This window comes from Vigna radiata, chromosome 8, assembly GCF_000741045.1.
Source record: "Vigna radiata var. radiata cultivar VC1973A chromosome 8, Vradiata_ver6, whole genome shotgun sequence".
NCBI classification, from domain to species: domain Eukaryota; kingdom Viridiplantae; phylum Streptophyta; class Magnoliopsida; order Fabales; family Fabaceae; genus Vigna; species Vigna radiata.
In genome coordinates this window covers 33,649,457-33,670,343 of record NC_028358.1, presented here as the reverse complement: position 1 = coordinate 33,670,343, position 20,887 = coordinate 33,649,457, and the positions used below count along the sequence as shown (strand labels likewise).

The following is a 20,887-nucleotide window of genomic DNA, read 5'->3' as shown; positions in this document are numbered from 1 at the left end:
AAATACTTCCGAAGTTAACCACTGAAATAGTAGAGAGAAATATCTGAATAATTTAACGTGGTTTTGCAAGCATGTGTAAAATAAAAGGAAATTTGGACATTTTAATGCTACTTGTTATCTTTTCTTTTTCTCATTTATGTAATTCTTCCAATGCAAAGAGAATTTCTACTCCAAAATCTCCCAATAAGCATTTAAAGATAAATCTTGAATATCTGAGTTACATTTTCAGGATTTGTCAAATAATTATAATAAAAACGCAATTTTGGAGCCGACATATTATCAAAACCTAAGATCAACAACAACCTTTTGCTGGCTCAGCATCTGCTGCTGCTGCTTCTTGTTCACCTTCCCCTTGTAGAACAACAGTCTTTCCATTTTCAATATGGGAAACATCTGATTTGTTGAGCTCTTGAGACATCATAACCTTCCGACTTAAGATGTTGTAGATCTCCTTTACAACGGTTTCAAAAGCAGCTGCCACATTTGATGAATCCAGAGCTGATGTCTCCATGAAGAACAAACCCTGTGCCTCAGCCAAGGACTTGCCTTCAGCTGTAGCCACTTCCCTTGCATCTTTAAGATCTGACTTGTTCCCAACAAGTATTGTGACAACGTTCATGTCTGAGTGAGCTGTTAGATAATAAAAAACCACACTCCATTTAATCCTTGTTTTATCATATGCGCAATTAAAATGTGACTAGACTACAATATGTTTTTTGTAGCAAGAAAACAAATAAAAACCAAGTGGCCTATCAATATTCACTTGGCTTTTTCTTTCTATTTATGTACAAGTTAATTTTTATGTAAAGGAACTTATTGTCATTTTCGTTTCTAGGTACTTTTGGAGAAGTTTTTTCCACATATACCTAAATAAAAAATGACATTGTTCACTAATTAATTAAACCATGTTTATTACAAGGTGCAGATTTTATGTAAGTATCCTATATCTACTTTAATATTAAAAAAGATCAAGACTAGCAAAGATTCAAAGCAGAAAAGAGAAAAACTAAAACAATTAACTCAGAATTTAGCATCCACATGATACATCCAACAGGGTAATGTTTAGTCAACTAATGAAACATAATCACGTTTAAGAAAGAATAAAGACTATAACATTTTTCTTTTACCCGCAGGATCAAATTGAGTACCGATAAGCCATAACCCACTAGGGTTAGCTAGTGGGAAAAGGGGGTGTGGATGGTATCATTATGTAAGTGGTAGATTCTAACCTCAGTGCAACAAAGAAAAATAGTCATTAGGGGTGGTCTTTGAGATAGCTTAATGGACTATAATCAGAATCAATTTTTTTATAAGATTACTGAAAATGGTTTTAAAATAGTTAATTTCGTTTGGCACCTATAAAATATAAACTGTTACAGAAGAAAAGGGAAATTTTTTTTGAAAAATCATAAACTACTAATTTTCAGATTCATAAAGATAACTTATTTTTCAGAATTTTAAAAATTTTAGCTATTGTCCCAAACATACAACTGAAATTGTAAATATTTTTATCCCAAAACAAGCTGAAGTCGGTAAAAATAATCTTAACCAAACACATTTAACAATCACATAACGTTTTCATATACTGTATCAGTGCCAAATTGAAGGACAAGTTAACAATTTCCTAAATTTGAAACCTCACAAAGAAAATAAGCATGAGAAAAACTTCATGGAGAAAAGGGATCAGACAATTGTAATTCTTACTGTGGAGTTCATTAAGCCATCGGCCTATGCTATCAAATGTTTGGCGCCGGCTGATGTCATACACCAGAAGAGCTCCAACTGCACCCCTATAATATGCAGATGTAACAGCTCTGAACCTCTCCTGCCCAGCAGTGTCCCATATCTGTGCTTTAACTTCCTTTCCATTAATATCCATCTTTTGAGTTTGAAACTCTACTCCTATAGTTGACTTCGAATTAGGATAAAACTCATCCCTGGCAAATCGTGCAAGTAAATTTGATTTCCCAACAGCTGAATCACCGATTAAAACAATCTTGAAAAGGTAGTCCTCAGTCTTCTCTTCTTCATTAGGTAAAGCCATCTGTCAGACCTAAGGATTGCCAGTGTGTAGAAACAAATCAACAATATAGAATCATCACGGAATCTGGCCCATTCCAATACTAGAATGCCACCTCCACCTAAGACGAGAACAAGGATCAGAAACAAAAGAGCAACTGCTAACAAAGAATTACGGAAAGACAGGAAGGGAATGTCGGTGACACACATAGCAGTTCCACAGGAATATTAGATATATAATAGATTTACCTTATGAAGTGACAGTTTACAGTTTCTAGCAAATACAACTGTATCCACCATCGGCATCAAGGCCCTCCAATTTAAACTACCAAAACTTTCTTGAGTACCTGACAGCATCATTTGCAATACGCACCACTGTCAATGAAGTGTTATATTAATTTTAAGACTTCTTTTGAAAATTAGAGAGCATTTTCCAAAAGATAAACATTTTGAGTTCTTTTCTTTTTCCACAACTGTTTCTTGAGAAAAACAAAATGCCCACAAGTGGGAATCAAAACGAAATGAAAACCTTACGAAATGAAAACCTTGTCCAAAGATACTTGAAAATTGAGTCCATACATGGAAATAACTGCTCATTAAACTACAGATCAGGTAATACAACCAACAAGCAAGCAATTGATTGGCAGGTCTAAAATATCAAAACTCATCGCCGAGTGCTAAATAGTATATCCCATATAACAATTCAACCTGTAGTACATCAACACAGGTCAAATTTGTTGTTGAAAGAAATTTATTGGAAAGAAGCATAAAAAACTTCAAATTTTATTCATTAACTAATAAGAGTGCATCTTTTCAGGTTATTATACAGAAAAAAAAGGTTCCTCANATATTTTTAANAAATTAGNGACTAAATAAATCTATTTTCAGCTTTTCTTAGGAGCTGATAAGATGTTACAATCTCTGATCAATCAAACTTGGATGCTAAAGTCATACTTTTGGTAAAGTGCTGTAGAACCAATTCTTAAGTCTCATGCATGCAGAGGTCGCATTATGCTTATATCAGTGTGTTAGTATTATGGTTTCCTGTGTTTGAACAGCACATCAATTTCCTAGAAAGAAACTTCAGAGCAACAATTTTTTTAAACATGTTGATTAGCTTGAAGGAAAAAAACATTACAAAAACATTTCAGGAAATTCATGATAACTTTTTATGCTTGACGATTATTGGGTTCTCTCTAACAAGCCCATACTTTGCCAACAAAATAGGATAAAAAAAAATGTCAGGAATCTGGTCCTTCACAACTATTCCTTATTATGCAAGGTCCTTCGTTATTAACTAAATCTAAGTAACTGGATCATAAAAATAGAGTAGCCTTTCGAAACAATCACAATCAATTGTCCGGAGAAAAAGTAGAGGCCTAGAAAGGGAGCAGTGTTTTACGCAGAAATATCCTAAAATCTGATAGGAACATTCTGTAAAAATTAGTTACTTTTATAACTGTAAAATAAAATGGCTTCTCAATTTAACATCTCTTAAAAATTCAATTTTAAGCACATACTTTAGAATAACATTTTTAAAGCTCAACAGACCCTAAGTCTGAAAGAACCATGTTCAGGATGAAAGGGACATGTTTCCTTTAGGCATTATATTTTATTACTTGGCATATAGATAAGGCCGAAAAAATTAATAATGAGTTGACATAGCACCCACGGGTACAGAGTAGGGGTTAGCATACAGGAAGGAAAACTAGAGAAACAAAACGGAAGACCAACAACATTAACTCTTTAGGAAAGAAGAAGGACAGATTAAAAGATTCAGAAAATTTCCAATTGAAGTCATTGAACTACCCATAGCAATATTGTTTCACTGCTTAGCTTCTCACCTTCTTAAACCTTGATAAAGGTTTCATATTATGCATATTATTTTTGATTCACAGCATAGTTAAAAACGAAATCACAGTCCTAAGTCTTTTTCTCCTAGCATAACAAAAATCAAGGTACAGAGTGATCGATATTTTCAATTGATTCATGTACGAACATCAGTAGAGAGGGTAAAAATTGAGGTTGATAGTAAAATTTTGACTTGTAAACAGGCACTAGACAGGGCCAAACTGTGGTTGGAACTTAGATTGATAAAATGCCAAGTTTGATGGACAGGGAAGAAAAAGGATAAGATCACAGACTTTCTATGCATAATTCAACCCATCAATTTTTTGAGGGAAACTTATTTGATGCCCAAAAATAGTTGTTGGCAAAGGACAGCCCATGTGAAAACAAGTTCAAAAAATTTCAAGGTAAAACTTGAAATTATTATATCTTTTGGGTTTTTATTTTCTTAGATATCCTGATAGAAAATTCTACAGAAAACAAAGTCAACAAATATAAATACCTCACCCTCCTTCTCTCCCTGTTCTCCCCTCAACTCCTTCAACTTCGGCTTACCCTTGCACTAAGTCTTTACAGTCTCAAACCCTGGTATTAAGTAAAAATAGATTAGATAATTCTGAACCAAGAGATATGATGATTTCGTTAAATGATACAAAAATGTAAAACACTTAAACATTAAATAAGAAATATCAGGCAGATCCATCTTTATAACCAAAAACAAGATGATTTCATGAATCAATTCTTATGGTGGAGTTTCCTGCCTATGTAGAATATCTTCTAATGGGATTAGGGGTTGTGGTTGTTATATTGGGGCAAATAACCAATTCATATCCTCTAATATTGTCACTTCTCAAACAATTATGTCAGCATCTAACGACTGGTAGCTTTATGGAGCATAAAGGATGTAACGATCTTTTACAACAGATAGCCAAATCATTATCATTGTTTTTTAGGTGGTAGGACAAAGGATGAAATTATTAGAACAAAGGATAAAATATAACGGAACAAGCAAAACCATCACAAAAATAGAGCCACAAGATACATAGAAAAGAAAAAAAAAAAAAGTCATCAATAGTAAAATAGTATAGCCACCTTAGACAGAGTGTGAACCAAACACCAAAGAAAGACCAAAAAACGAAAAAAGGATCCTGTGCATACCAGATCTAAGGACTGAGACAATTTCTTCAAAGTATTTCAATCAAGCCAGGTACACCAATGTAGAAGGACAAAAATATATGCAGTTTCCGTGTTGCTGGTGTTGTTCTCCAATTAGAAATGCAGTTTACCTCAGTCATCATAATAAATATTTCATTAAATATCTGTACACATTACCAAGGTAAAACTCCAATTCTAATTGGACAACATTAAATGTCAATGTAGATTATCAAGGTGAAAACCTCGATAATCAGTAAAACAACCTTTTTTTTATGGCTAAGCCTATAACAATAATGTCCCCTAATTTTTCAAAAAAAAAAAAATCCTTTGAACACCACTCTTAAAATGGACCAGATCTAGTGCTGCATCTCTCTAGCAGGATTCTCTCTCCAGAAAAATCTCAATTCTCAAATCACATTTTCTCTCCTCTCTAATTACTGTTACACTAACCAGAGAATCGCTGGGACTTGGCAGAACAGAGTGGCAGGAGAGATCCAGTTTCCTCTCAAAAGCAGCAACGACAAGCTTTTCCAAACAACTACTGATCTTCATTATTTCCACGTCCATAGGCAATGCATACTCTAATAGTATCACATAATAGCTTCGTAAATGAAGATAAAGAAAAACTCTTACAACTATCATACAAAGGCATTAACTCTTTCAATCACCACTATCTCTCTAAACTCTGCCTCCAAATCGCATACACACATTCCACAGACATACTAATCGAACCTTTCAATTAAAAAGTGGTCCCAACAACTCCTCTTGAAACTAACTCACTCATGCTAAAACTCTAACTAATTATATCTACTTCTTTATCACTCACTACGAACAAACTACGGCTTCAGTTGAACCATTCACCACCAACATTCTTGTTTTAAATTTAAAACAAAACCGAGCAAGTAAGGGTGACATTCCGTGAAACCTGCACACCAATTCCAAACCTTGTGATCATGCTAATTGGCAGAGAAGACGATACCAAAATATGGCCACACTCTATTAACCCAACCACACACAGATAACAAAGGCGCAAACCAAAGGCACGAAAATCGAACTATTACATTACAAATGTGTTCACACCAAGTTAGGCACAGTTTAAAACAAACAACAATAACAATAACTAAATCCAGTTCAGACAAGTTTGCAATGTAAACTGAGATTTCACCATATATGTTAATCAATCAAAATCCGCTGTGTGAAACACATCAGAAGGAAGAATAGGGGAAAACGAAACGACAAGGGAAAATTGCAAAGGAGAAGAAGGAAATGTTGTTACGAAAATGCGATAAAAGTTATTGAGGAATTGGAAGAGAGATGGAGAGAGAGAAAGAGAAAGAGAGAGATGAAGAATAAGAGATATGAGAGAAGGAAGAAGGAAGAAGGAGAGAAGGGATCTACCGTTGTGATGTTGGGGCTGATGGATGCGCGTGTATGTGTTTTCAACGTTTGCGTCTGCGGGTTATTTCGGTGGAACTGAACTACTACCTTCTCTGCATCAAATCCTTTTTTTCTTTTTCTTTTTATGTCTTTTTTAAGTAAGTTATACCTATATTTTTAGAAAACATTTTTCTTTTTATTTTGGGCAAATTTAACAAAGATTAAACTATATTCGTGTTATATGATTTTTTTTTTAAATGAACTTAATTTTTATGTAAATAAGTTTTATACTGTTCAATGCTCTCTATTATTATAATAGCAGCAGGGAATGCAGTCATAATAGCATCTCCCTGTCCACTTTTACATCAATTAATAAAAACATAGTCTTCATAATTCATACAAAAATTACCATAATATTATTTATAGGATATGGATCTATATTTTTTATGATTATTAAAAATAATGAATATAATCAAGAAAATAATTATTAAAATCAAAAGGTTGTTACAAAACATGAGAGATTTTTGGAAAACTGAATAATTTTTATTAGTTGTTATAATCATATAATTATGAATGAAAGTATGAGATCTTATAACTGAGTCTCATAGTAGATGTTTTTTAAGTAATTATAGAAATGAAAGACTTATTTGTTTTATGTGAGTAAAAACAAAGAAAAAACATGCATAAAAAACTGTTACAAAAATTAATCCACATCATTAATTACATTAGAGTTTTTTTATGTAGATATAAATTATAATATATGAGAGCATTGTATGAAAGTCGTCTTATTATAATTTTGTTAGGTATTTATGAGAACATCTTATAAAAGTCGCCTTATTATAATTTTATTAGGTATTTCGGAAAAAAACATATTGAAGAGATTCAACTTGGATTAAATTTGAACCAAATCAACATAATATTTTAATAAAAAAAGTGATAATAATAAATTTGTGTCTTTTATTTTATAAAGTACTAATTCTGTTAGGACGTTGTGAAATTTAAAGGTACAATTATATTGATAAATTATGTTACCTATGAATTGATTTTGGAGATTTTGTTTTTATATCTGAAAAAGCGAACAGCCCTCTTTGATTGTGGAAAGAGTGTTCCAGAATGTAGTTCGGCAGTTGAAAGTACCTTTTTAATAATAAAAATGATTTTGATATTTTGATCATTATTTTTAACAATTTTTTAAAGACAGGATACGTATTATTATTTTATTGATCTGTTTGAATTTATATTTAAAAATATATTTGAAACAGATCAATCAAAAACTATTACATAGATATTGTTAAAAAGTTATTAAAAAATATTTGTTTAAAAAAAATGGTTAAATATGTTTTTAGTCCTGGCGATTTTGGTTTTAGTTCATTTTCAAACTATGGTACAATCTAGTCTTTAACTTTAGAAAACTCTGGTTTTAGTCCTTTTTACCAAATTTTTTAAACTTTATTTATTGTTTCTAACGCGTGTCTCAGTTAACATTGAAGTAAAAATGTGTCAAACAGTGTAAACAATCCAAATGCTATAATAAAACGTGCTTGAAACAACAAATAAAGTTAAAAAAATTTGGTAAAAATGACTAAAAGCAGAGTTTTTTAAAGTTGAAAGACTAAATTGTACCCTAGTTTGAAAATGGACTAAAACCAAAATTGTCTCAAAACATATAAACTAAAAACATATTTAATCCAAAAAAAAAAATTCCTAATAAAAATGGAGTGGTGGGTTGAGATTTTTGAAAGTTGCAGAGTTTAGTTTGGACAGTTTTTTCTTAGTGGTCCGTGGAGGACCAGTTCTTGAATTTCTCGATGCTAAAATGCATAAATGATGGGATGGAAAGGTAGGAAAAAAAATAATGAAACAATTAAACCACAACCACCTACACAGGTTTAATGTTTGTTAAGAAAAACAGGTTAAATGAAGTTTTATTCTGGCAATTCCCGACATGTACTTTTCCTTCACCTTTTTCTTTCCCTCTTACTTCCATTATTCTACACTGAACCACTATCTAGATTTGGCACCATCAACCATGCATATTTTTTCTGTTAAATGAAATTGCACAGATGCAATGCAATAATAACATGTTATTGAATGTTAGAGTAATGATAAAATAACACATATTTATATTCATTTAATATATAGTATAAAAATAATATAATTATAAAAAATAACTTATATTTTTTTAAAAAAAGTAAAGCAGTATAATATTAAATAGATAAAAAAAAAATTGTGGGTGTTAAAGTATTATTTATTTTAATGTTCTCGTGTAATTACGATTTTTATTATGAAAGGTATTTATACATTTGAAGAATATTTTACATTTTTTATTTAATTTTAATTTCTTCTGATGAACTTCAATACTTTTAGACATTTTTTAAATGCCTACAAATACTACTAAAAGAGTGTCCAACTTTTATTTTTTTAGAATATTTTAAGAGAAACAAGAGTATATCTAGAATGGACATAATATTTACTTTATGTACATAGAAAAGATTAAAGGTAATATTGTATAAAAAGGAAAGATAAAGTTGTGTTCATATTTGGAAAAACATATTCAAATGACTATGGTGTTGAGTTTCTTGAAATAGTAAAATTCTCTAAATGATCCAAATTTAGAAAGGGTGTTTTGTTTCTAATTTTGATAACATAGATGAGGAAACTGGCATTATTGATACAATTATCCAAGACTTTTTTTTTGTTATGATAAAATTTTAAATTATAACCATCATAATTATAAATTAATAAAAAGGAATCAAAATCTAACTATATTTTTCTTGTAAAAGTATACATAGCGTATCATAATACTACTTTTTTTAATAAAATTTCGTGTTCTCGTATCCATGTGGTAGTAAATATGTGAGCTTATATAGGATGAAACCCAACAGTTAAGAAAAATTAAATTAATTTAAAAAGTTTAAATTTAACTGCATTGTCATAACCTGGAATAACTGAATAGAGCACACAGGGTATATTACAAATTTTCCAAATACGGTGAGCTAGCCAAATCAGTAACTTCTCTCATGTATATTCTTTTTCCTCTTCCAATTGCATAAGGAAAACTGCTATATCATTGCAAAACTGAGAAAAGTGATGACCTAGTGATCCAAAAGCTTAGCCACTGGGAAATATTCCTTGGTCCGGACTTGCTGGGAACTGTTAATCTGGTGCAATGTTATTCACTTATTGTCCTTGCTTCAGTCACCTTCAAGTTCAGCACCAAATTGCTCCAGTCGAATAGCATCTTCTTGCAGATCCCGGACTAACGCATGGTTTACTGAACCGTCATCTTCACTGGCATGTATCTGTCTACCACCAAACCTGATAAAATAAATGAGGAAAACATTAAGATATATCAACTAACCAAGAATAGAGAAAGGAAATCATGAGATTTGAACCAAGTACGATCTCTTAAACAGATTACGATATCAAAGAGAGTAAGGGACAACTATTCTTATAAGACTTTCAATGATGATGCGGAAGAATTAAAAATCTAAAGAACAAACAAAAAGTTGGCTTGTACCGCAGAATTCAAGTTGGAGAGACATTGAGAGGATGGATAATAATAAAGTTTTTTATCCTAATGGTATTCCTATTGTACATTGGAAATGCTTGGGAGAACAAAGTATCATTTGGCTCACAAAACTATTTAATGACATTTTGAGATAAAAGAAAATGACAAATTAATGAAAGAGAAACATTTTATATCCTATGTATCAGAACGAGAGATATTTAAAATTCTGTAAATTACAAAGAGATAAAATGTACAAGACACATTACAAATAATGGGAAAAGGTGGTTAAACATATATTAAGAGAGACTAAGGTTGTGGAGAATCAATCTGAATTTACGTCAACATCTACAATATAATATATTTATCTTTTTTGCGAAAGGTACGCAGAGGCAAAGAAAAATATTTACACGTTTTTTATTAACATGGAAAAAGCATATGATGGAAAAAAACGAAGAATTTGAAAAAGAAAGGTGTTAGTTAGGCTTATATCAAGCCTATGCAAGACATATTTGTTGGATAGCTACTAGAGTGAGAACTCTTGGAGGAGTCTTCTATAAAGATAGGTTTTCATCAGGGCTCAATGTCTTTACTAATTTAATCTAGACTAGTAGACGTATGCTTTTTGCTGAAGATATAGTTTTTATTGAAGAATTGACAGGAGAGGCTGGCTAACTCTAAAATTGAAATTTCAAGCCCAACATAGGAATCAAAGGGATTTTGCTTTAATGTGAGTAAAATGGAATATACCATCGTTCTTTGTATTTGTGCTTTCGTACCCAACTTTTCAACATGATGAGAAGAACTGTACTATTCTACATTCGTTAGAATAGTAGTCTGGATTTATTATTACGTGTTTTCTTTCAACAATAGTCATTAATTTGGATAATATATACTAATGGTAGCTAGCTCTGTAACAAGTCCACCATTAGCTTTTGACCTTAATGCATCTTTAGCATAATAAAATTGATTGCGTACGCAAGGCAAACAATTCTCCCAACTACTCTTGTTTTCAATAAAATGTGAAGAATATAGGTTTAATAGCTTTGTATGAGGAATTTGAGATGAAGCATGCAGAAATACAAATATATTATATCTTTCTGACCAGTAACTTGATGTAATATTTCAGTTGTTAAAATATTATTTATAAGGTAGTATGGGCATCATAGGATTCAACACAAAACCAAAGGGATGGAAGCCCATTGTTAATATACCAAGATATAAAATCATTTCATGAGCTAGCACTTAGCAGCTTAAAATTGACTCCTCCTTTACTCGGCAAACTTTCAAATTTTGGGGAACTACTTTTTCTACTATTGAATCACATAATTAAAATAAAGTATATGGATTTTATAACCACCCCAGTTCCTGCCCCTGATCTTTCAACAATATTTTTTTATTAGTACCTTTTCTTGTTGGTGAATGTCTATAATCAGATTTGGAGATGGTCAACTACAGAAAGTCATCATGCCTAGGTTGAGTTGAGTATGTTGCATGCGGTTAACAATTTTTAAAACCACGAGTTAAATATATTTTTTTAATAAACACCTCAAGTTTCTGCCAGTGTTTCAACAACAATTTTTTAATAGTACCCTCTCTTGTTTATGAATGTCTAGAATCATGTTTAGACATGGTCAACTACATAAAGTCATCATATGTCTAGGTTGAGTATGTTGCATATATAATGCAGTAAGTTGCTAAAATATGAAGTTTGTGCATATATTGGAAAAAGAAGAAAATGGATAAAAAGCACGTATACCATCTTCCATTCATCAATTCTATGCACTTTTGGGCATCCTTCCTATCCTTGAATTTTACCAAAACAACTCCCTGAGGATGATTCTCACATATCTACAGAAAAAAGGCCAGCAGGTAACATGAAAAATATGAGATAAAATTAGAGAACACATACAATAGTTGCATGAATATGATTGGTTTGAGTAGTAACACTTCTACAATAAAAACTATGGATAGTGGGTAGAACATACTCAACCTTAGGGTATGGGGGTGGGGGTGATGCCACACATAATTATGGAAATATATAAATCAAGTAAATGAATTAGAAGATATGGAAAATTTCCAAGTAAATTCCGTCAGAAGTTGTCATACCAGCAGAATGCAACCAAGTCATAACTCATTTGAAGCCGTGCTATGATAATAAAGAATTACGTACACTATAAGCTTAGACCTCTAAAACTATAGAGGCATGAGCAAGAAATGGTACAATATTTACAAAAGATGAACTCTAGAATTAAATGTTTCCCCTGCCTTCAGGTGGAACTAGAACTTTAAAAGAAGATGCACTAATCAAACATATAGTTCTGTGGTTATATGATCTTAAAATGTATTGAATTAAAAATATCATTTAACAAAGGCAACCAGTCCGGCACTCACATTTGCCAACTTTAAACACTTCCATTGAGATGGGAATGTTTTGGGTTAACAAAAAGAAATTTTAGAAAAAACTTGCATTAAATGGTCAATATATGATATTAAAACATGACTGGTGCCTCAATGAGTGCTAGCAACTTCTAAAAACACTCAAAGAAAAGCTTTAAAAGAAACTCTCTTGTTCGGGAGTAGCTTAAAAACATTCTTGTTCAAGATAAGGATTTCAATTCTATAATAAAAAATAGATAAAAGAAAAGTTTATATGTTCGTAAAATTTAATAATAGAGGCTTCAAGGGTTACATGATAAATTGATAATACATCTCATCTTTTCTCCCCTAATTTTAAAACACCTCCTAAACAATATTAAGTTTGCTTAAAGCCTACACCGCCTAAATCCACCAGCAAAAGATTGGACGCACCTATGATATCACAGACTTAGTGGGGCCTAAATGGATTATGAAAAAAAAAAAAAAAACATAATGTTTCACTCAATTTTTTAATTGGTACGAAATATTTATTAGAAAACGAGAGAAAAAAATAGAAAAAGGAAAGAGAAGCCACTTTATTTATCTTTTAAGGCATGATAAAGAGCAATTACCTTGACAGAATCTACAGGACCAAGCTTTGTACACTCCTCTTTAACATCTTCTTCTAGTTCTAAACGCAGATTTTCATCAGCCTGCATAGATTGTGTAATATCAGAAAATGTCCAACGTGTGAAATAGAAGAACCAAGTTATAATTAGCAAATTGAAGTTTGAATGTACAATGAGAAAAGCAGGAAATCCTATTATAGTTATTGAAAAGGCACCTAGCATAACTCAACTTTAAAAGTTAATTCAAGGGGGAGAGAGCCTGAGCCCAATAGGAGCATTTTGATAACATTCCTAGTCAATGGGGGGCATCTAAACACACACCCAAGCACTCAGGACTGCTCATTTGGATGTGAAGTTTACAAGCTACTATGCACCAAGATTTGCCTAAGCCTTGTAAAGAATATTTTGGTCTTATTTCTTACTAATGTGTAATCATTACCATCTATGACCATCAAAATTCAAAAAAAAAAGGTTAACTGTGATCTCAAAATGTACATATTTTAAATAGGTTTAAACCTTTTTTTGTCCCTAAGTTAAGTTCTGATGTTCAGTTTAGTCCTCGCTTTTAAAAATGTCAACCTTTAGTCCCTATGATATGAAAAATGTATCAAATCAGTCCTATTTGTTAACAAATCACAAGTTTTTCATTAAGTGATTTGTTGTTCATAACACCTCCCTTTAACAAATCACAAAATATTGGATACCTAGGTATGAAAACTTTGATTTATTGTTCATTAAGTGATGTCATGAGGACTGATTTGATACATTTTTCATATCATAGGGACTAAAAGTTGACATTTTTAAAAGCAGGGACTAAACTGAACATCGGAACTTAACTTAGGGACCAAAAAAGGGTTTAAACCTTTTAAATATGTATGCTATAACTTTTAAAAGCATAAAAAACTTCAGCAGCAATTTGTTTCTGTGACATATATAACCATGTCCACAGGCAAAAGTATGGACACTAGTAGAGCAAGTTTGTAGTAGAAAATAAGCAAAACTAAGTGGCACAACCCTCATTTCAGCTGGAGAGAACATAAAACGAAGGATCACAGTTGCTGGAATTGAAACTTTTGCATCATCACGACCACCTGAGACATACAGTGAGAAACAAATTATTACAAGGGATGCATGCTAAATAAGAAATATAACTCTGAAAAATTAATCTAAATATTTCAACCAAAACAGTATAAATTTCTCATATTGAAAAGGACACAACAGAATGCATTCTAGTTCAAAATTTTATAAATTATTCTCAACACTTGCAATGGCTCCACTATCCAAAAGAATAATACATATAGAATTCATTGAGATATCAATTAGTTAACTCCAAAATGAACTCAATAGTTAATTTCATTAATTTTCTTTCCTTCTTCTAAAATAAAGGCTTCACAAACTCAGATATAACTAATATTTTTTTTTTATATGACTTAAGGTTCAGTTGTTTTATTTATTTCTAGTGCAAAATATTACATTGAACACTGCATACCATCACATGATGTATTTGAAGTAATTTTGTTGTCTTTATATCTTATGATTTAATACAAATTAAGATTCACAATTCAAAAATCAGCTTGGTGATTCACTGTGTGAATCTCAATTTGATAACCTAGCTCAGTACACAACCAGGAATCTACTGCACATGTAAAGACTTCACCCACTCACTGTATAGAAATTTATGGTAAAAATATTTACCAGAAGGTAAATCAAAATTGTATTTTAATGAAAAAATAAATAAACGAAAAGGGGAAATTAGGCTAAATTTAAGATGGGATTGAGAATCAGTCATAATCCAGAAACACCAACGAGAAAATTTTGGGAGACCAAAGCATACCCCATCCAAGCATTTTGTCTTCCACCCTTTTCAATTTCTTTTTCTTTTTATTGTCTACTTGTTTGGATACAAACTTGTCTCCTGCATATTTAAAGAAAGCTTAATCAAGCAACAGCAGGCATAATAAATACTAAATTATTAGTGTAAGACATAGATTCCATATAACCATATCTAACAATAATTGTCAGAGGTTGTCATGGGAAATATAAAGAATCCAATAACAGTTACCTTTCTGCTCAAATTTAGCCTGGCTGACAGACATAGGAATCTTGCCACCAGGGCGAAAAGGTGCTCCATCTAAAATTTGAATTGCCAAAGCCACTGATGGTTCCTAGTAAATGCAAACATAATTGAAATTCTATTACAATTGCAGCTGTGTCACAAGGGAGCACAATAAGGGAATTACCTTAAGATATGTAACCAGAGCATCTCCCTTTTTCCTTCCTGTCTCTTTATCAACGTAAAGCTTCACACGTGGTCTTTTGGTTTCTGGGTCCTATCATAACCATGATCAGGAATTCGTGAGAAGCCAGTCCAAGTTAAAATACCCTCAAATAGATAGTACTTCGCTTTTACAAGTATTCACAGATTGTTACCCCATAATGAACTTGAAAAAATAATCTCTTGCATGGTACTCTTAGCGATAACCATGATCAGGAATTCGTGAGAAGCCAGTCCAAGTTAAAATACCCTCAAATAACTAGTCCTTCGTTTTTACAAGTATTCACAGATTGTTACCCCATAATGAACTTGAAAGAATAGTCTCTTGCAACGTACTCTTAGCGATAACTAATTTGGAAAAGTTGCTAGGGCATTGTGATTCAGTTATGGTTAGGGTATTGGCAAGTGCACGTGCCCAGAAGAAGAGAAGACAGGCTAATGAAATTTTCATCACAAATACAGTGCTTACTACCAAAACCCACATGCTAGCAGGAAAAGCATGATATGCAGCATAACTTGCTCCTCCATGTCTAGAAATATCAATTCATATTTTTTTAGTATTGTAGAGTCACTGTTCTATTAATTTATAGTGTCGACAGAGTTTTCTTTCACTAAGATAATATAACATTTTAAAACCCTTTAATCATGAGAAACTAATAATAACATGAATTAGAGCCCAATTGTTTATCATTTTACTATTTACAATAGAATGGATAGTATATAATATAGGAATAGAAACATACCTCCTTTATAATTCCACATTTGGAAAATACCTCCACAATCTGCAATATATTACTCGTTGTCATGTTAATTATTGCAAAAAATTTTACACTTGGGAAATTGAGACAAAAGTTGATACTTACTTCATCAGTAGTAACATCCTCAGGCAATCCATTGACATAAACATGTGTATTGATCTTTAATTCGAACCAGCTATCAGGGGGTTTATTAGCTTCCTGAAACAGAATGAGATCAATAGAGGTGCCATGTGTCTTCAAAAAGAGGTACTCATTTCCAAGTAAAAGCAACAAAGATAAGAAAATGCATTGTGGTTAAACCATTGATATAGACAAGATGGAAAGAAAAGGGGCACCTTCTTGTCAGTTTGTTGATCAGAAAGCTTCCTTTTTCCACCTGCTACCACACTGGCATTATTTGTTTCATTTGTTTCATTTGCTTCTTCCTTTAACGAAGGATCAGAAATAACCAATTCTGAACTATCTTCAATTTTTTCAGAGGCATCAGAATTAGTTATTGTTGGAAAAACTTCCTCCTCTTGCAAGAAGGTCATATCCTCAACCCCATAAGGCTCAGTGCTTCCAGTTGGATACTCCTATGATATAATAACTTTATCAACCACACTAAAAAATCAATAAAAAAATATATTCAAGAAAAAAATCAACAACTTTGGCCCGAAGAATAACTACAAGGGCATTATTGAGATTTATAGGAATAATTACTTCAAGAATTCACACAAACACAAAATGTAGAACAGGCCTCAACTTTGAAAAGACAGCATTCTGATTTCCTGATATTATAATGAAAAGGAAAGTGGAAACACTACATAATTCACACGATAAAAAAAAGAGCATATTTCACACAAAACAAAAATGTGACTGGCAGAAACAAAAAAAGAAAAGTAATCAAATCAAAGTAAAGAAAAAAATGAGTATCCAGAACAGAAGAACTTCAGCTTTATTCAGTTTTTTAGAATATTTAGATTTAACACTTCATAAAAATTCTGACTTGTTTATGTATTAAAACACATTAAAAATAATAAACTTGAGAAACACTTGTATAGTGTGGTGATTCTGTTAAAGATTGATATGGATAATAGATATCAATCTTTTTCTCTCTCTCTCTCTCACCTAAAACAAAAAGGCCCGTGCACCTGAATTGCTAACTCTGACACAGATCTCTCACTCGGAGAATTAAAACATTTCCTCAACAATTTTATCAGTCCACCACCATTCCATACATCCCAGTCCTATACACAAAACTTTTAAACACAACTAACTACCAACCCACAAACCTTAACAGAATTATATCGTCATGCATTTTTCCACTTATCACAGGTTGTGCAGAAGTTCAGAGAAAGAGAAAGTATTCACTCCCTATGAATTAAAAGAATTCCTAGAACTTGTAATGTAATATCTAGTACCCAGCAGTAGCCACGAAAATTACTACACAGCACAGTGAGGAAGCATTGAATGGATTCAAAGGAAAGATCAATAACCATTTAATACTTAAGTTCAACATAAAACATCTACACAGTAAATTCTACAAGTAACTGCAACTCCTCTGAATAAGTAAATACTATGATATACATTAAAACTTTAAATATTAAAGTGATAGTGAAATAGATTCATTCACATGGGTTGGGAATAAATTGCCTTACGAGTGTTTCGGATTCCATTAGAACCCTATAGCTAGTGTTGTTTGGTTTAAATTTTTGAGAACTGAGTTTGTAAGTGTACATTTGTTTAAATATTCTTGAGCAGTGTTGTTTGAGGAAGTAACAGATTACCAGACACGCACATTCTATTTATTTTGGAAATGTAGAGTATCAAATTAATATTCAATTTTAACCATTTATTACATGACATAACATGTAATCCCATCAGCATGATAGAAACTTCATATTTTTTTCTTCTGCTCAAGGTGGATTGAGTATGCTGTATGAAGGATTAATTCCGCTAGATGCTAAACAAGAACTACTACAGCAATGTTTGATTCTTGGGATTCAAATGCTAATGTAGCTTGTGCAGATGGCAGAATCTAAAACAAAAGACCCTATAGTTTCAATGCAATGTATTACTGAGTCACCTATATCAGATGCTCAGAAATGGAAACAAGTGATAAGTTTGACAATGTAAAATCAGCCCTCAAAAAAACAGTTCAAACTTCAAAAGAGTAACAACTTGATTAAAGTTAATCTAAATTCCAAGGCATCAAAATTTAGGTAAGCTAGTAACCTATCTTCATTTAATCATAATATAACAAAGAACATCATTAGTCAAAAAGTATGACAATAAAAAATTATGATGATAACAGTGATACACATGTCATGCACCAACCTGTGGAACCCAAGCCCTGAGATTCCTGTCCCACTTATATACAGTTCCATCATCATCAGTAAATTCTTCTTCACCCTCAGGTGGCGTCGAAGGTCTCTCAGAATCTTCTCCTGCCGCAGTACCACCAACATTGCCAGAAAAGGATCCAAAATCTGAACCTTCCACCTGTGCCTCTGCCTCTTTAATCTCCTTTTCCCATCTTTCAAACTCGTCAACATCGTGAGCAGACACTACATACAGGTCACACTCTAAAGCTCCCCCGATAACAACAATAACATTGAAAAATACTAAGCGGAAGAGAAGAAAAGGCATACCAGCAGTTGAGGAATCAAGTCCCTGCTGGTTAATTTGAGTCCACAGGTCAGAGACTGAGGACAAGGGCTGCCACTCACTCCTTCCTTCAGACCACACAAACGTATTTTCGGAGAGGTACCCATTCAAGAAATGTTCTGTCCAAGTCAATTTTCAACATAAATATCACAAATAGAGGTTTCAATTTCAACATAAAATCACAAGTATGCTCAAAGTCGACACAGTGCTGCGTCAGCTTTCTTAGTTGGAGAGAACAAAAAAAAAAATATACAATACCTAACCCTAGCTCCACTCCACTTTGTTCATTTGAAACACAAAACCACTCAAAGAAAAAAATACACATAATATTGAAAAACTCACCGCGCAACTCTGAGAAGGCGTAAGGACCAACCTGTTGTTGATCCTCCCCAAGAACATACCATCCCACTTCGGTAACCTTTTCGCCTGTGGAACCAAATCATTACCGAAACATAATCGAATACGGAACTCAGTCAAATTAGAGAAACTAATTTGCTTCTTTCTTTCTTCGAATAAGAGTTGAGAAATGAAAAAGATGAACGAAAAAGAGTGTGCATCCATTAGTACCTAGCGGTAGCGGCGGAGGTTGGTGACTCTCGCCACCATTTTGCGAATTCATCGATTTTGGGCACAATTCCGCGGTGTCTGCGTTTGTGCTGTCCAAGGCCAAAATTACGATACCAAATGACACTCTCTGGAGAGAACAAAGAAACTGGGTTTATTTCGGAAATAAGAGAAACAATTTGGGAAAACCAATTTAATTGTTAAGAAATAAAATGACAACACTTAAAAAGTAGTCTTACTGATTGGAAGTTATATATATATATATATATATATATATATATATATATATATATATATATATATTATTAGCACCAAAATGACGATGATAAAAAAATATTAATGATGTTTTATTCAAATGAATATGAACTGTATCAATATTTTCACATTGCTTAAATTTGTAATACCCCAATCATGCATGTGGCATAAATATTAGGTTTTGGATTAGAAGTATGAAAATACTAAAATGTGTAACTTCTAAATAATTTCTTAAATCGTGTAAAACTTATACACATTCATAATAAATAAGTTATATTATGTTGAAGTAATTTTGCTACAATTAAAATCAAGTCATGTCAATTTTTAATGATTTTTATTAAATGACTTCAATTAAGGTTAATTATTTTAAAAGTAAAATTGTGTCATGTTTACATCATTTCAATTGTATTGTAAAGTGTAAATGTTGTGATGATTTTGTATTTGTAAAATGTTAATACACTCCACAATATAATATGACACTATTTTGATTTTGACTAAAAAAATAATTAACCTTAACTTCTTTCGTATTGTCATTTTAACTTTTTTAAAATAATTAATTAAAATTAGCACGTCTTTATCTGAATTATAATGAAACATAATACTATTTATTCGTTATGAAATTGCACAAATTTGACACAAATCTTGTAAATATTTTAAAAATTACTTTAATTGTCCCATTATGATAAAAAAAAAACTTAATATTAAATATCATCGCGTTAGATTAATACATTGTATAAAAAGTGAAAATGTTAATTTATTTGCTTGAAATTGTATATTAAAAAATTAACGATGCTCTGAAATAAAATTAAAATTTATCTAATATTTGATCAAATATATAATAGTTTTTATGTAATATAACGTAATTATAAGTTATTATTATTATTATGTAACTCAAAATGGGTGAAGATTGTTGGAAGTGGGTGGTTCGATACCGGCCTCATAACATGGAACAATATGTCCAAAAAACAACAAATATCGCTAGGATAGACTTTAACGATGACTTTGATACCATGTTAGAAGTAGGTCTTAAGCCTAACTTAATCCCACAAAATCGGCTTGTAGAGTGAGGTTTGCACCCACTTATATACTATGAATTGGCCTTATCTCAAGTCGATGTGGGACTTCCAACAAAGATGGGCTTTAACTTAAAACCTATTGTAAAATACATTACTATTCTCTTTCCTGTTAATTATTCAGGTAAATTTTGTATATATTCAAAAGTTACGCAGCTAAAAGTAAGTTGATTTTTTTTCTTTTAAGTTAAATAGTTGATTTTTTTTCTTTAAGTCCAATGGTTTGTATGTAGGTAATTTATGTGAGACTCTCAGTTGATCAATGATGAATGAGGTTATGTCTTGATCAAGTTGTTGTGGTTTTTAAGAGCTAATAGAGATTTAGAAGTAATAAAAGGTCTAGAGAATAATTCTGATGTATTATTTCAAGAAGTAGAGTACCATATATATACATATAAGGATCCTATAATCCTTCACCT

At 31.8% G+C, this 20,887-nt stretch overlaps 2 protein-coding genes across 6 annotated transcripts; both read right to left on the bottom strand.

Moving 5' to 3' along the window:
• Positions 1-83: 83 nt before the first annotated feature.
• LOC106771834 (ras-related protein RABA5a) lies at positions 84-6,630 on the bottom strand. Of its 5 annotated transcripts, none has more exons than XM_014657825.2 (5): positions 6,421-6,630; positions 4,370-4,452; positions 2,269-2,366; positions 1,705-2,141; positions 84-630 (listed from the first exon to the last, which is right to left on the bottom strand). In XM_014657825.2, the coding sequence occupies exons 4-5, from the start codon at positions 2,042-2,044 to the stop codon at positions 293-295; spliced, it is 678 nt and encodes a 225-aa protein (XP_014513311.1). In that variant the 5' UTR covers positions 2,045-2,141; positions 2,269-2,366; positions 4,370-4,452; positions 6,421-6,630; the 3' UTR covers positions 84-292. The 5 variants fall into 5 exon arrangements, with proteins under 5 accessions (XP_014513311.1, XP_014513312.1, XP_022640980.1 ...); XM_014657826.2 differs by having other exon boundaries at positions 4,375-4,452; XM_022785259.1 differs by lacking the exon at positions 6,421-6,630 and adding an exon at positions 6,188-6,414.
• A 2,654-nt stretch (positions 6,631-9,284) lies between these two features.
• LOC106769749 (splicing factor U2AF-associated protein 2) lies at positions 9,285-19,323 on the bottom strand. The gene is made up of 14 exons (XM_014655489.2): positions 19,144-19,323; positions 18,919-19,002; positions 18,561-18,695; positions 18,247-18,476; positions 16,263-16,502; positions 16,033-16,125; positions 15,913-15,951; positions 15,135-15,224; positions 14,957-15,059; positions 14,729-14,809; positions 13,909-13,985; positions 12,898-12,978; positions 11,667-11,758; positions 9,285-9,717 (listed from the first exon to the last, which is right to left on the bottom strand). Exons 1-14 carry the CDS (start codon positions 19,193-19,195, stop codon positions 9,594-9,596), a joined length of 1,521 nt encoding a protein of 506 aa, XP_014510975.1. The 5' UTR covers positions 19,196-19,323; the 3' UTR covers positions 9,285-9,593.
• Between the last annotated feature and the right edge of the window lie 1,564 nt (positions 19,324-20,887).